This window comes from Rhineura floridana, chromosome 14 (genome assembly GCF_030035675.1).
Source record: "Rhineura floridana isolate rRhiFlo1 chromosome 14, rRhiFlo1.hap2, whole genome shotgun sequence".
In the NCBI taxonomy this organism is placed as follows: domain Eukaryota; kingdom Metazoa; phylum Chordata; class Lepidosauria; order Squamata; family Rhineuridae; genus Rhineura; species Rhineura floridana.
In genome coordinates this window covers 8,757,874-8,774,277 of record NC_084493.1, presented here as the reverse complement: position 1 = coordinate 8,774,277, position 16,404 = coordinate 8,757,874, and the positions used below count along the sequence as shown (strand labels likewise).

Here is a 16,404-nt window from a genome sequence, read left to right as displayed (position 1 = left end):
TCCTCTGTGAGCTCTATGTGCTTTTCAAGGCTCATGTTAATTCCGCTGCATTTACCCAGATCCACTGGAAACGTGGAGTATGCATTCACTTCCTCTCTTTTGGGGGTGGGGGGTATATCTGGGGGAAGAGAGAGAGAAGTGATCGGAGGGGGTGGTGTCCATGGCACTCGTGCAAAAATCCAGACGCTTCCATGATCCTCCAAAGGCTGGCAACCCCCACCACAGTGGGTGTACACACACGCACTGTGCACACACACACAGAGTACACACAGAGTACAGAGGGGAAGAATGTTGTTGCTTTTAACAAGTGAGAGCAAACAGGATGCAACTCATAGGCTTGTATTTATTGATGCTTCCCATACCTCTCTCTCTCTCTCTCTCTCTCTCGAACTTGCACCTTAAAAGGTTTTAAGGCTGTTCTAGCCAGCTCAAGAAGTGGCTGCCGTACTCATAAAGATAATAAAATCACAGTGCAGATTGGGAGGGGCATGGAGGTTAAAGGAGATGGCAATGGCACCTCTTCGCAGAGGTGTCATTAATTCTCTCCAGGCTGCTGCAGGTAGACAGCATATAAGGCAAGGATGGGGAACCTGCAGGACTACAACTCCCATCATCCCTGACCATTGTGTCATTCTAGCTGCAGCTGGTGGGAGCTGGACTTCAACAACATCTGGAGGGCCGGTACTCCACTCATGGGTTAAAGTGTTGCACCAAGACTCAGGAAGCAGGGGTTCAAATCCTCACTGAGCAGTGAAACTCTTGGGCCAGTCACCACCTCTCAGTCTAGCCTACCTAGCAGGGTTGTTAAGAGGATAAAGGGAGGGGGAGCAGAACCACGTACACTGCCTTGAGCGGTTGCTTAACAGTCATACATACTGCAGAGGCTGTTGCAGTATTCTGCTTTGAATGGCACTATCAGCCCATCCTTCACCCTCCTCATATAGCTACTTACCAGCAATCATTCACCTGTTGCAAAACATCACAAGCAAGCGCATGGGGGGTCGTTCCACACCTCTGGGGACCCTCTATGAAGGCTACAACCATGATTCTCTTGCCCCTAATGTCAGGTTAGTAAAACAGTAACAAAATCATGCATGGCATGGAGAAGGTGGACAGAGAGAAGTTTTTCTTCCTAACTCCTAACACTAGAATTCGGGGCCATCCACTGAAACGCAAAGTAGATGAAAGTGAAAGATTCAGGACAGGCAAATAATGATGACGATGTTTCAAACAGCATGTAGTTAAATTACGTCACTCACTCCCAGAAGACGCAGTGATGGTGTCAGCAGTGGGTTTCACAAACTAATGGAAGTTAAGTCTATCAATGGCTACTAGTCATGATGACTATGTTCTGCCTCCCCTGTCGGAGGCAGTACACCTCTGAACGCCAGTTGCTGGAAACTGCAGGAGAGGAGAGTGCTCTTGTGCTTAGGTCCTGCTTAATGGCTTCCCTTAGGCATCTGGCTGGCCACTGTGAGAACAGGATGCGGGACTAGATGGGCCACTGGCCTGATCCAGCAGGCCACTTCTTATAGGAACGCAGGAAACTGCCTTGTTCCGAGTCAGAACATTGGTCCATGTAGCTTAGTCTTGTCAGCACTGACCGGCAGCAGCTCTCCAGAGTTTCAGACAGGCAGTCTCTCCCAGGCAGCCCCATTGGAGATGCCAGGGATTGAACCTGGGACCTTCTGCACGCAAGGCAGATGCTCTACCACTGAGCTATGGCCCTACCCCTTATGGTCTTAAATCCCAAAGCACACCCATCTCTCCATAGAAGAGAGTGTCCAAGAATGGTGCATTTGGAAGAGCCAAGAGGCTCACGGGAGGATGCAAGTCTAGCTATATTCACACATGCATGGTGCAAGGCCGGTGAGCCACATACATACATCCCTTATAGGCCACAACTCGTTCGCATACAGTAGGGATCCTTCAAACTCTGCTCCCCCCAGAACCTTCCCCCCCCCCCAAACTTTCCAACGGAGACTAGAGGAACAAAGACACAAGAGGGAGAGAGGCACGAGGAGAAACCTGATCCTGACAAACTCTTTGCAAAAAGGAATCCAAGCCCACAGCAGCCTGTGAAATATTTATCCCCCTCCGGAATTCATTCACAGCAGCCTGAAAAAAGAACCCGTGGCTCAGAGGCAGTTGCCACAGCAACATCAATGCAAGGCATTTTACAAGCATGTCCTCTCCAGGCATTACACTCTGGGCTGAGATCATGTGTAGCTGATGATCCCTCCTAGGAAGCTACAGGTACCCCCAGCCGCCATCGGCTTGGAGAAAACATAATATTGGCCTCAGCTCATGCCATTTCCCACATCAGCCTTCCATCTCCATTTATGCTTCTCTTTCTCCAGCAGCCAGGGGCACCATCCAGGTAGGACTTTGGGGCAGACGTCCAGGGCCCCACTCAGCAGAAGGACTGCTCCCAAGTATGCAATTCATATCACCACCTTAAGAGGAGAGCACTCCCCACCATCACTACCAATAGTGCCTTTAAGTCCAGAGTCTACCACAGTGGTAGGGAAACCCGAGCCTGGAGGGCCTAACTGGGCCTCCCCATTTGCCCGCAAAGCTATTTTGGCCAAGCCATTCGATGATTGTGATACTTGCAAAATGCAGCACACAGGGCTTTGCAAGCTCCACATCAGGGCTTGCAAAGCACTGTGCTTTTGTCTGCATGGCTTGATTTCAAACCTGACCCGTGGGGGGAAGATAAGGCTCCAGCCTGCTGGGTAAACAGGGTTCCCCACCCTCATGCAAAACTGCAGCACTGCCTGCAGTCCCCAACCATTCTCTTTGGTGTTTGCTTTGGATGGCAACAAGGAGCATCCATCATGCTTAATTCGTGCCAAGGCATCTTCACCCACCTCAATTCATCTCCAGCAGTACTGGCTGGACAAGCTGCTCAAAAGTATGGGAATCTGAGCAGCTAAGAGAGGCAGGAATCTGGCCTTGCCATAGTATATAAAACAAAACAAAATGTCAGCCAGAGGTCCATAGGATTTGCTCCCTGGAAAGTGAGTTTAAAAATTGCAGCCTTAGACTGCAATCCTAACCAGGTCTTTGCTTAGAAGTACATTTCCATTCAATTCAGTGAGGCTTATGCCCAGGTAAATGGGGTTAGGATATTGCAGCCTTAGTCAATCGGTAAGCTTCATGCATCTAAATTATTTTGAACTAAAAAAGTGCACCCAATTAACCAGGCAGCAGGTTTTTAAAAAAATTACTAAGAAGAACTGCAGATGGCTCATATCATCTTGCATTCCTTCCTGCACAAAAGAATGTAAGATAGCCCTGCTGGATCTGAGCGAAGGCAGATTTGCTCCAGCAACCTGTTCTCACAGTGGCCAACCACATGCTTATGGGAAACCCACAAGCAAGGCATGAGCACAACAGCCGCCTCCCATTTATGTTCCCCAGCAACTGGTATTCACAGGCACTGGCCTTATCCTCCATGGATGACTGGGGAATCCCTCTTTTAACATGCTACCTGCTATATCAAGCACATACATTTTTTTTAAAAAAAACACACAAGGTATACTTTTTCCCCCTTTAGAACTTTTGTTTACCTTGTTTGCATATGGTTAATAGTTACTAGCAAAAACTAAAACTGGAAAACTGGTATGATGAAATGTTAAATCTCTCACAGAGCTACAACTTCCCAGCACCCTTAACAAACTACAATTCCCATTACAGTAATACCTCAGTTAACAAAGTAGATGCGTTCCTGGACAATACTTTTTTGACAGAAACTTTGGTACCAGAGGTAGAAATAACATGGAAAGAATAGGGATAGGTTCCTACACCCACTCATAGATGGTGGGGGCAGCTTCAACAGGGGCTTTAAAGGGTGCCTACCCAGCACCCACCCACTACCTTCCTTCTCCTCTGAATGGTATTGGATCCTCTCCTCCCCAGCCCTGGGAGAAAGCAAGAGATCTGGTTAATGCAAAACAAACAGGTATGCTTCTCAGTTTCATCCTAGCAAAGCAAAGGCACAGGCTTATCAGTTTATTGATAGCAAAGCAGACACAGGGGAGTCAGTTTCACCTTAAAGCAAAGGCACAGGCTCCAAAGCTTATCCATGGCAAAGCAAAGCTAGTCAGTTTCATCTAAAAAAAAAAAAACTTAGTTAAAAGGAGTTTTGTTCCTTGGACAATTCCTTAAGGGAGGTTTTACTGTATTATTTGGCAGAAGTCATGTGAACCTAAGAATATATGAAGAGCCTGCTGGATCAGGCCAACGGCCAATCAAGGCCAGTATCCTGTTCTCACAGTGGCCAACCAGATGCTTATGGGAAGCCTGCAAGCAGGACCTGAGCGCAAGAGCACTTTCCCCCTCCTGCGGTTTCCAGCAACTGGTATTTGAAAGGATACCGCCTCAGACTATGGAGGCAGAGCACAGCCATCATGGCTAGTAGCCACTGATAGCCTTATCCTTCATGAAATGTGCTTTGAATGTGTGTTGGATGTGCTTTAAATATATGGTGTGGGTCTGCCCTAGGTACATAACTGGTTGAGCTGGACTCAGTAATTATTTTACTTGCTTAGTCGACTGTCCAGCCCCCTGCTCAATGCATATTAAGTTGGTTTCCATAGATTTATGCTGATTTTTATTCTCGCTCTCATCCCATTTGTTATGTCATTGTCATCTGCCATTTTCCACTGTGATGACCTATGTTTTCAAGCAACAAATTTGAACTGTTTTGTACATTTAAAGCTCACACACTAAACTGACTAAGATTCCTTTAACCAAGTTAAAGCCCTAATATTAGCTCACCAAGAATAACTTCCACACTGACAATCACTATCCCATCATTCCTAAGCATGCATAAGAGTCAGAGGGGAAGAGAGAAGAACAGACCGTTCTTTTACAAAAGCACCTGAATACAAAAAAGGGGGTTCAGTGAGAGGTAAGCATTAGGATGGGAACCTGTGGCCCTCCAGATGTTGCTGGACTACAACTCCCATTATCCCTAACCATTGGCCATGCTGGCTGGAGTTGATCAGAGCTGAAGTCCAATAACATTTGAAGGGCCACAGGTTCCCTGCCCTGAATGTATAGGATTGCAGCACAAAGCAAAATGAGAGGTAGCTAACCTAGTATAAGTAATTGATATTATTATTACTATTATTTCATTAATATCCCACCTTTCCTCCAAGGAGCTCAAGGTGGTGTACGTGGTTCTCCTCCCCCGCCTTTTTATCTTCCCAACAATCCTGTGAGATAGGTTAGGCTGAGAAATTGTGACTGGCCCAAGCTCCATGGCTGAGTGGGGATTTGAACCCTGGTCTCCCAGGTCCCAATTCAACACTCTAACCACTATACCACACTAGCTCTATCCCTATATAACAATCCCTCCATCTTCCCTGGGTTAAAATTTAGACCAAGCACGGGAAACCTTACACACAGGGCCCAAATGTGGCCCTCCAAGCCTTTTTTCTTGGCCCACAAAACTTTCTCCAGGCCACACCTCCTCCCCATCCCTGCTTTGCACCCTCCTCCAGTGTTTTTGCCTGCCTGGAATGTGTCCCTGAATCCTGGCAATGCCTCTTGCCTGCCTGGATAGAGGATAGAGCGGCATGGGAGTGCCTGTGGAAACTAGCCTAAGCTACAAAGGTAAAATTTACATTTGTTGCTCCGCCCGCTTTTGCCTCTGGCCCCACCCACCAGACGGAAATGGCCCTTGGAAGGTTACCCACATGGGAAATGTGGCCCCTGCTCTGAACAAGGTTCCTCACTCCTCTTTTTAGACTGCAACCTCCTTCGGGGAAGAACCTGCCTTTCTGTATTACTTAAACACCGAACCAATAGTGGCAAATTCATAAGTGCAGGGTCCCTCCGTGATACTCACAGCCACACCCCTCCCCTCTTTTGTTTGCTGCTGGGTTGAGAATTAGTTCGCTTGTTAATACCTTCTCCCATAACAACAGACATCCCTAGGAACCAACAGGAATGAAAGAGGGGTGTTAGCTACTGAGAAGAGTCTTCTCAGTGGCTAACACACTCCCCTTTCACGCTGATTGGCTCATCATATGCTGGAGACACAGGGACCCTGCTCCCAAAAAAGTAAAGGGTCTAAGACCCCCTGAGACCCTGGACCACTACACCCCTGCACCCCACACAGGGATATAATCTTGCACGCTTAACCTGAAAGATGAGGAAAAGGCCAGGAGAAGGTGCTTGGAAAGTCTCCTTGAGGGCAGCAGCCACCACCTGGCCCTGCCCTGCCAGAGCCCCCCCCCCCCGCAGAGGCGGCGGCGGCACCCTCCACCCTACCGTAGCGGCTGTGCCACGCTGCCCTCGATGCTGCCCTCCTGCTGGGCGGCCCCTTCCTGGTCGGGCGCCTTGAGCAGCCTCCACTCATCGCCTTCCAACGTGCTGTACCAGGTCTGCTGAGCGCCGTCGGGCACCAGGACGGGGCTTTTGGCCTCCTGGCCGGCCGCCCCCCCTTGCTGGGACTTCACCAAGTTGGCCGCGCTGGCAGGCAGCTGCTGCAGCAGTTTCTGCATCGCCAGAGGGGTGTGTGCGCGTGCGGCCGGGGACACGGAAGGGGCCGCACGGAGCGCGGTTCAGCGGCAGGGTAGCCTCGCTTGCCCGCCACCCCGGGGAAGGGAACGTGCCCGAAAGCTGATCCCCAGCCTCGTTTGCCTTGGGGCTCCACTCCAGGGGCGGCTTTACTCCCGAACTTCCAAGGACCAGGCTGCTGCTGGAGCGGGCACGCGGGGCAGGGAAGGCATTGCAACGGGCGCCCCCTCCAAGATCAGCTCCCACCCCAGCCGGCCACGTTAGCACGTCCCCTGCTGCTGCGCTCGCTGACTTGCCGGGCTGGGGGGGGGCGTGTCTTCTCGCAGTTCCCAACCGCCCCGCCTACTTCAGCCGAGGGCTCCGGTCCTCCTGCGCCGCCTTCTCCCCTGAAACCAGACCCCGCTGCTCCCGGCAATTCTTAGGCGCCCGCCCGGGACCCAGCAGCGCCGCCGACAAAGGCAGGAGCAGCGCCCCCTGGTGGTCGCACGCAGAGAAGTTAACCAACGCCCCCCCCCCCCCGACGGAAAGAAGGCGGTGTATGCTTGGAGGCGACCAACAAATAGGGTGCTTTGCTTTCCGGGTTTTTTAAAAGGTCAGCCTGACCTACCTCACAGAGTTGTTGTGAGGATGAAACAGGGAGGGGAGAGCTGTGTACACCAGCTTGACGTCCTTGGAGGAAAGGTGGGATAGAAATGTAATAAATAAATAAATAGTATGACTTATTATTTGACTGAAGGATAGCTAAGAAACATTTTAAATAAATAGATTAATTTTTTACTGGATTTCTATCCTGCCCTTCCTCCAAACTGTTCTCCCCCTTCCACTTTATCCTCACAACAACCTTGTGAGGTAGGGTAGGCTGAGAAACTTCCTAAACGGCAAGAGCTTTCGGACAGTGACAAGACTTCCTCAGGACTTCTTGGTGGGCCTTCTTTTTGCAGAGAGATGCTGCAGCTGCATCCTGCAGTGCGGTTCTGTCAATGAGCAGCAAGTTGGACTAGAAAGATGAACTCTCAGGTTTCTTGTAACTATATGGGAGAAAGCTAGTGGCCCCCAAATCACCACACGAGCTTCATGGCTGAGCAGGGATTTCAATCGGGGCCTCCCCAGCCCAAGCCATCCCACCACACAGGCTGATTATAAAGAGTCTCCCTTGTTGTTATGTGCCTTCAAGTCGATTACAACTTATGGCAATCCTATGAATCGGCGACCTCTAATAGCATCTGTTATAAACCACCCTGTTCAGATCTTGTAAGTTCAGGTCTGTGGCTTCCATTATAGAATCAATCCATCTCTTGTTTGGCCTTCCTCTTTTTCTACTCCCTTCTGTTTTTCCCAGCATCATTGCTTTTTCTAGTGAATCATGTCTTTTCATTGTGTCCACAGTATGATAACATCAGTTTCATCATTTTAGCTTCTAGTGATAGTCTGGTTTAATTTGTTCTAACACCCAATTATTTGTCTTTTTTTGCAGTCCATGGTATGCGCAAAGCTCTCCTCTGACAACTACAGGGAACTAATTCAGAGCGATTCGAACCCTGGTCTCCCAGGTCATAGTCCAACACCTTAAACACTACACCACACTGGCTGTAATATTGGAAGAATAATACTTGCCTACTTTATAGGGTTGTTGAAGGCCTGGAGACAACATACATGAACACTTTTCAAGCACTGTATAAATTATCAGGAGTTTTAACACCATCGTGACTTATTACTATGGTTTTGGCTACCCATTTATTTTATTGCATTTATATGCCACCTTTCTTCCATGATGGAACCCAAGGTAGCATATATGGTTCCCAGGCAGTCACCCATCCAGGGCACTCATCAGACCCAGACCTGTTTAGCTTGAACAAGGTGGTGGTCTCTTGCGCCTTCATACCATACTCTGGGAACTAGCAACTACTAGATCAAGGGCTCTATCAACAGAACACAAGGATTCCTTCATAGCTCCAACCAATCATGGACGTACTATCAGCAACTGTCAGACAGGAGCCAGGAATTGTGCCAGAGATGTACAGCTGACCCAAACAGGTGTTAGAGCTAAGAAACAAGCCAAAACGCACCATAACCAGAAATATAGTTGTTGCTTAAGCCGAGACTCCATCTGCACTATGCATTTAAAGCAGCATCCTACAGTCACAGCTTCCCCCTAAGAATCCTGGGAGCTGTAGTTGGTTAAGAATGCCAAGGGTTGTTAGGAGACCCCTATTCCCTTCACAGAGCTACCATCCCCAGAACGGTTTAACAGTCAATTCTCCATCCTAGGGAACTCTGGAAGTGGTTGCTCTGTGAGGGGAATGGGGGTCTTCTTAACAACTCTCAGTACCCACACATTGCAGTAATCCAGCCTCAAGGTTACCAATGCATGGACTACAATGGTCAGGCTATCCTTAAAGGACAGAGCAAAATCACCCCACACAGCCAATATCACACAGAGAGAGAGAGAGTGCACCAATGAGACACATTCTGGCAAGAGGTGATCACCATGATATTGGTGCAGGCCGAACAGGAAAGGCACCAAGAACATCATTGGCCCAGATAAGAGCGACGTGTAACTAAGCCCAAGTATGCACAACTAAAATAACTGCAAATTCTTCCCCTGTTTACTCCTGCCTGCATTTCCCTCTCCTTCCTCTGTTGTCTCACTTGCATCTATTTTTAGATTGTAAACCCCTTGAAATGGGGACTTGTCCTCTCATTCTTTATGAAGTGCAATGCTCACACATGAGAATAATTTTTAAAAATCTGGCCATCAGAAAGTGCTACCAGTTCAGCAATTAGAATTGGCGGTTGTGCAGAAGGCACCTGCCTGGCACTTCCTATATGCAACACACACACCTGCTTAGCTACCTACCTGTTCCTCAACCTACTTTGGGTCAGCAGGTGGAGCAGAAGTGCACAGGACCCCTTTCAACGTATAGGTTAAAGTTACATGTGGTGACAGACCTGGCATGCCAGCAACAAATAGGCCTGATGCCAGGTCTACCAGAACAGGCAGTCCCAGCCTCTGAAAGTCCCCATCCTTTTCAGCAGGGTGACCTGGTGTCCGTAAATCCCACTGCACCAGCCTTTGGCCTGACTACCCAGTTGATCCTGCCAGTAGCATATGCATGTCTCAAAGGAACGGAATTACGATCTCTTTCTCTCTGTAGGACAGGAACTCTATAAAGGGACACCCTGAGAGCTGGTACACCTATTACAGGCTGCAGGTAGAAGCTGCAGAACACACAGAAAGAGATTTGTATAACACCTTATCGTAGTCTGCATCTGTACCGGAATTGTTTTTTTAAAGTTTTTTTAAAAAAATGTTTTGCTTTTAAAGATGTATGGGATGGCTCCTTGCCTCCTTCATGCTCCTTGCCTCCTTCATATGGAATCTGTGGCACAACATGTTTCTTACTACATCTGCATCATAAGGAAAGTCGCTAGCACAGCTATTGTTAGGTACCTCTGGCAGTAGGTATATGGCCTTCCTAAGCAACACTGAGGGTCCATGTGGTACCAGCACAGCCCCTTGTGTTGTATTGTGTTGTCCCTTCTCTTCCTCCTTTCCAGGTGCATATAGGCAGCTAATCAGCGACACTCCTAGGCCACCTCTGCACTATCCATTTAAAGCAGTATGATACTACTTTAGACAGTCATGGCTTCCCCTGCAAAGAATCCTGGGAACTGTAGTTTGTTTGTTTTTTTACAATAATTTTTATTCAAATTTTCATAAAACATACAAAACAAAATCATAAAACATTCAAACACAAAAAACAAAACAAAAATGATTAAACAAAAAAAATAAAATGTTGACTTCCCATTTGTCACAGATCAAATCAGTTACAGGTCTACAATATATAACAATCCTGTCTCTTAAATTATATTATAAAATCACTTTCCTCCAGTAGTTATCTTAATTAATCATCTAATCTCATAAACATTACTTTATTCTTTCCACAAAAAGTCAAAGAGAGGTTTCAATTCTTTAAGAAATATATCTATCAATTTTTCTCCAAATAAACATGTCGATTAATCCATCTCGTTAATAATAATAATAATCTTATTGTCATAACCATAGTCCAAATAAACATATCGATTAATCCATCTCATCAAAATCTGTTAGGTCCAATAATTTCAATAGCCATTATTCCATTATCCATATTAATTCCATCTTCCATCTTCAATAGTCCTGTTAAGTCCAGTAATTTCAGTGTCCAATCTTCCATTATCAGTATTCCATAATAATCTTGCTGTCATAGCCATAGTCATATAATAAGAGTCTGATGGGAATTTCCTCTATCCCAAATATTTTCTTGCCATCAATTCTGAATAAGTTGCTGAAATATTGTTGTAAAGTCATATCTCTGTTCTTCTTTTTTACAGAATGCACTGGCTCATCTCTTGAGAGTTTTTCCATTGTCACATGGCTGCAGTTAATTCCATAGATTTTCTCTGTATCAAGCTCCATCACGTCATTCCAGTCCAGAAGATTATCCAAGCCATTGATAACTTTATCTCTAATATCTTCATTAATTTCTTCAGAGATAACGTTAAATTCCAAACAGTAGATTTTATTTCTAATATCCATAAACTCCAGATCTTTTTCCAATTCCACATTTGTTCCAATCTCCAGGGCTTGTATCTTCCCTTTATTTTTTCTTTTCTCATCTCTGATCTCATTCTCCTCTCTCACAGAATCCCCTATTTCTTTAAGCTCCTGCGTCATTTTGCTCAGTTCAATTTTCAGCTCCTTACTGCCCTGTCGCAGGGTTTGTTTCGTTATCTCAATCTCATCCATTATTTTCTGAAACATAATTACTTCCAGATTCTCAGCCACTTTCTTGATTGCCATTTTTAAAACCACCAAAACAAAACAAAACAAAAATAAAGAACCACTTCTTATTTCAGCAACAATTGGGTTAATATTCCAGGCTTGATGACATCACAGTATAAACAGAGCAGCCTGCCTTATCTCTCTATGTTCAAGAATACAAAACAAATTTAGTTCCCAGCATCAAAACAGTTAGTGGCGTCGTGAAGAAGCAGATTCGTCAAAATAAAATAGACCAAAAAGAGAATAGTCCCAGACAATATAATGTTCCTCGGAATAGGAAATCCCTCTTCTGTTTATATCTTTAGAATGCACTTCCAGGACAGCTTTTTGCAATAGAAACAGAGATAAGCTGTTAATTTCGTGAATAACAGAGAAGAGTTATAGCTCACCCAGAAGTTCTTTAAAGCTGATTCATTTGACAAATCTCTTTTTGCTGCAACAATTTAAACCAAGTAAAAAAAATAATAGAAAGAAGGGTGCTTGCCTGTTAGTCCGTTTTCTCTTTGAAGAAAAGATAAACGTATCGCATTAATCAGATAGAGCTTGTTCGGAAGTCCGTCCGGCATTGCTGGCTGGACCTTTTCTCATAAATTAATGAAATCCAGTCCTCCCAACAAAAACAGGCTTTTGAGGTTGATCTCTACGTTTCTCCCTGCCCGGGACAAATTTCATCAGTCAAAAAAAAAATGTTCTGACTGATTTATATCTGAATAAGCTTCTTCTGCGGCGGGAGCCCGTCTCAAAAGCAGGCACAAGCGAAGTCACCCTTCCCGGAAGTCGGAACTGTAGTTTGTTAAGGGTGCTGAGAGGTGAGAGGTGACCCCTGTTCCCCTCACAGAGCTACAACCCCCAGAGTTCGCGGGGAGAGGGACCGATTGTTAAACCACTCTGGGAACTGCAGTCCCAAGAGGACACAAGGCTTTTGCCTCCGTCTACTGGCCCTATGAGCTATCTTCTGCAAAGTTAATCAGAGAAGATGGAAGGGAAAGGCGGCCAAATGCATGCACGCACACACACACACCCTGCACTGCACTCCATAACAGAAGCTGGGTTTCGTTGCTGACATGCGAGGAGCAAGGCTGGAGAAGGAGGAAGCATCAGTCATGTTGCTACTGTGGAACAAGCCGGCAAATCAGATCAAGGCGTGCAGTCTTGGAGCAGTGAGCTGTCCAATGTACCAGAGGAACTCTTACCCATGGAAAGGGCTGGTTTGCCCTTGAAGCTACAGGCTACAGTTGTTATGTGCCTCCAAGTCGATTACGACTTATGGTGACCCTATGAATCAGCAACCTCCAATTAGCATCTGTTATAAACCACCCTGTTCAGATCTTGTAAGTTCAGGTCTGTGGCTTCCTTTATGCAATCAATCCATCTCTTGTTTGGTTTTCTTTTTCTACTCCCTTCTGTTTTTCCCACCATTATTGTCTTTTCCAGTGAATCAGGTCTTCTCGTTATGTGTCCAAAGTATGATAACTTCAGTTTCATCATTTTAGCTTCTAGTGATAGTTCTGGTTTAGTTTGTTCTAATACCCAATTATTTGTCTTTTTCGCGGTCCATGGTATGCACAAAGCTCTCCTGCAACACCACATTTCAAATGAGTTGATTTTTCTCCCAGGGAATATTAAAGGGGTGTGAAAAGAGAACACGGAAACAGAATGATCAAGGGGGTGAATTGGGGCTTTTGAATACAGAACGCATAAGCCTAGCAACAGACTGGGGCTGATGGGAGTTGGAGTCCAACAACGAATTGCCCCACCCTGTGACTCACGGAAGCCAAACACATTCTGCAAATGCTTCATTAATGTAGACAGCTGCTACAGATCACACAGCATTCAACCTATTTTTTATATACATACAGCACAAATGCTCCTATCTACTGGATGGCATAGTTGCCGCCCTGGGCTCCTGCTGGGAGGAAAGGCGGGATATAAATCAAATAATAAATAAATAATTCTAGAAGGTCTCCATAGTTCTACTGAGAGTGTTTCCACGATAACACAGACCCAACATGCGCTCCTGTTCAGTCAGGCATCCCCCCCCCAAGTTCTCTGAATCAACTTCAGCAGCATGTACAACACACAAATCATCCCAGATGCATCTTTAGTATATAAAGGGGTTGTAGTTTGTATTTTTCTGGCTGAACTCAACCTGGGGTTTTCTCAGGGTTCTTTGAACTAGACAGGGGTGGAAAGGGAGCACGTTCAGGATGAGCCACATTTGACTAATTGAAACATGTTCTGAGTGGCACTAGGAAAACTCACTGAGCCGTCCCGTGTCAAGGGTTGCCCACAACCACTACAAAGAGCTGCTGTCGGTTTTCATAACACCGTCGGGAGGTGTATCCCTACACTGCCGCTCTCACACAAGACAAGAACATCGGCAGCTGCCTTACACCAAGTCAGACCATCTAGCTCAGTAGACTGGCAGTAGACTACACTGACTGGCAGTCGCTCTCCAGGACTTGGGACAGGAGCCTCTCCCAGGATTGAACCTGGGACTTGCTGCATGCCAAGCTGACGCTCTACCGCTGACGCGCTCTGTAAGCCTACAGTGATGTCTAGGTGCTTTAAAACAGGGGTGGGGAACCTTTTTCTACGTTCCCTTCTGGGCAAACTTCTGAGGGCCACGTACGAGGGTCAAAAGTGGGCAGAGTAATGAATGTAAAGTTCACCTTTGGACACTAGATGCTACACACATTTGCACACCCCTCTGCATCCTCCATCTCGACAAGCAACAGGCATGATTGGTGTTCACGGACGCAACCCAGCCATGCAAAAACATACAAGCAAGATGAGTGAGGCAGGTGGACTGGGGGGAGTTCTGAAGGACAGCCAAAGAGGCCTGAAGGAAGGTGCATTTAGCCCCCACCCCAGGCCTGATGTTCCCCACCCATGCTTTAAAGTTATGACAATGACCTCTGATGATGCCTAGGCCTTTGAAAATGCAGGATGCAATATAGATTTTTTTAAAAAAAACTCCAGACCACGGGACTGACGGGATCCCAGGGGAAGGGCCGTAGCTCAGTGGTAGAGCATCTGCCTTGCATGCAGAAAATCCCAGGTTCAACCCCTGGCATCTCTGGGGAGGGCCGGGAGAGACTCCCCGTCTGAAACCTTGGCGAAGCTACTGCCAGTCAGTGTAGACGATACTGAACTAGATGGACCAGTGGGTCTGCTTCAGTGCAAAGCAGGTTCTCCTGTTCCTATGCTTCCCTCAGTGCTTACCTAGCCAATGAAAGGCCAAAGCCCATCCAAAGATCAACTGTAGCTGGGGCCACTCTCCCTTGACCTACACTGAGATTTCCAAGCCTCAATGGCCTCCAGTCAACCCTCACTGCAACATACAAGCTGGGACAGAGTGGATGAAATCTTTACCGACCTCCACAAGCCATTACCAGCCACGCTCATCGGGTAGCCTATTAACAATGCATTTTTGGCCAGTTCTATAAGGGTTAGGACCCTTGGATGAAGCTCACAGAATCACAGAGCTAGAAAAGAACCTTAGAAATCATTAAGGCTGTGCCCAGACCATACATTCAAAGCACACTTTTTTTAATCCTCAAAGAATCCTGGGAACTGTCATTTACCCCTCGCGGAGCTACATTTCCCAGCATCCTTAAACTGCAGGATTCTCAGGGGAGGGAGGGAGGTGCTTTAAATGTATGGTATGTTTGCAACCCCAAAGCTGATATAGCACAGTGGGGAGAAGAGCCTGGCTGGGAGTCCAGAGTCTGAGAGTTCAAATCCCCACTCGTGTCTCCTGGGTGTTAAGGGCCAGCTAAAGATCACCCCCACAGGGAGTGGCTCAGGGGTTACATGCTCTGCCACCTGTGCAGCCGTGGGCAAGCTGCAGAGTCTCAAGGAGCCCAGTTGCCCCCCAGCTGGCAGTTGCGGACAAGGAAGGAGCAGGCTTGTGCAGCTGTGGCAAGCTGAGCAGGCCCTAGCCAGCTGGGGAGAACTAGCCTCAGAGGGAGGCAATGGTCAACCCCCTCTGAATACCGCTTACCATGAAAACCCTAATCATAGGATAACCATAAGTCGGGATCGACTTGAAGGCAGTCCATGTCCATTTTCCCATGTACACAGCCCTAATCCAATGCACTGTTCAGTGCAGGTTATTAAGATACAAACCCCACAGAGCAGGAGTGAGGAATCTGTGGCCCTCCAGATGTTGTTGGAGTAAAACCCTCAACATCCCTGACCACTGGCCATGCTGGCTGGGGCTGATGGGAGTTGGAGGCCAGCAACATTGGGCAGGGAGCACACAGGTTCCGCATCCCCGCCATGGAGGCACCGGAAATGAGCAAACATCCCCAGGGTCCAATCTGAGCAGAAATGCCAGCCCCCAGAACAGTTTCCAGAACAAATTAAACCAGAGCTATTACTAGAAGCTAAAATGATGAAACTGAGGTTGTCATCCTGTGGTCACATAATGAGAAGACATGATTCGCTAGAAAATACAATAATGCTGGGGAAAACAGAAGGGAGTAGAAAAAGAGGAAGGCCAAACAAGAGATGGATTCATTCTATAAAGGAAGCCACAGATCTGAACTTACAAGATCTGAACAGGGTGGTTCATGACAGATGCTATTGGAGATCACTGATTCATAGGGTCACGGTAAGTCATAACTGACTTGAAGGCACATAACAACAACAACAATGAAATACTGGAATAATGAAAACAGCACCCCTGAGCATGAACAGAGAGCATGAGCATGGCCACTGGGACTGGTAGGACGGAAGGCAGGGAAGCCAACAGTAGGCAGAGCCGGAGCCAATGAGAATTCTCATTTTTTTCCCCATTCACCTGAGGGAGACTTGAGGAGAAGGAAGCCGACAGACAGTGCCACACTCTGGCCTGGTTGTAAGCAAGAAGGCAGGCAGGTGGAGGGCGGACTGAGATTGGTGGGGCGGTGTCGCATGCGCCCTAATGGACCAGCCTCAGCTGTAGACATTTGCCATTGAAACTCTGTACTGAAACCGCACTAGAACACCTCTGCTTCTTCCCCTCTCCAACAAATATTTAAGTATCCTGGTGCCAGCTTTGC

At 47.1% G+C, this 16,404-nt stretch overlaps 1 protein-coding gene across 5 annotated transcripts in view; it reads right to left on the bottom strand.

Moving 5' to 3' along the window:
* Positions 1-16,404, bottom strand: part of AP3B2 (adaptor related protein complex 3 subunit beta 2) — a 76,450-nt gene that overhangs the window by 59,391 nt on the left and 655 nt on the right. For 2 of the 5 annotated variants that reach the window (XM_061595107.1, XM_061595108.1), the window contains exon 1: positions 6,286-7,034. The exons of 2 other annotated variants lie outside the window; for them this stretch is intronic. In XM_061595107.1, the coding sequence (XP_061451091.1) occupies positions 6,286-6,518 (233 nt within the window). In that variant the 5' untranslated portion in view covers positions 6,519-7,034. Of the gene's footprint in view, positions 1-952; positions 1,058-6,285; positions 7,035-16,404 lie in introns of those variants that run through there. One more of the 5 variants, XM_061595110.1, reaches the window with a different exon arrangement.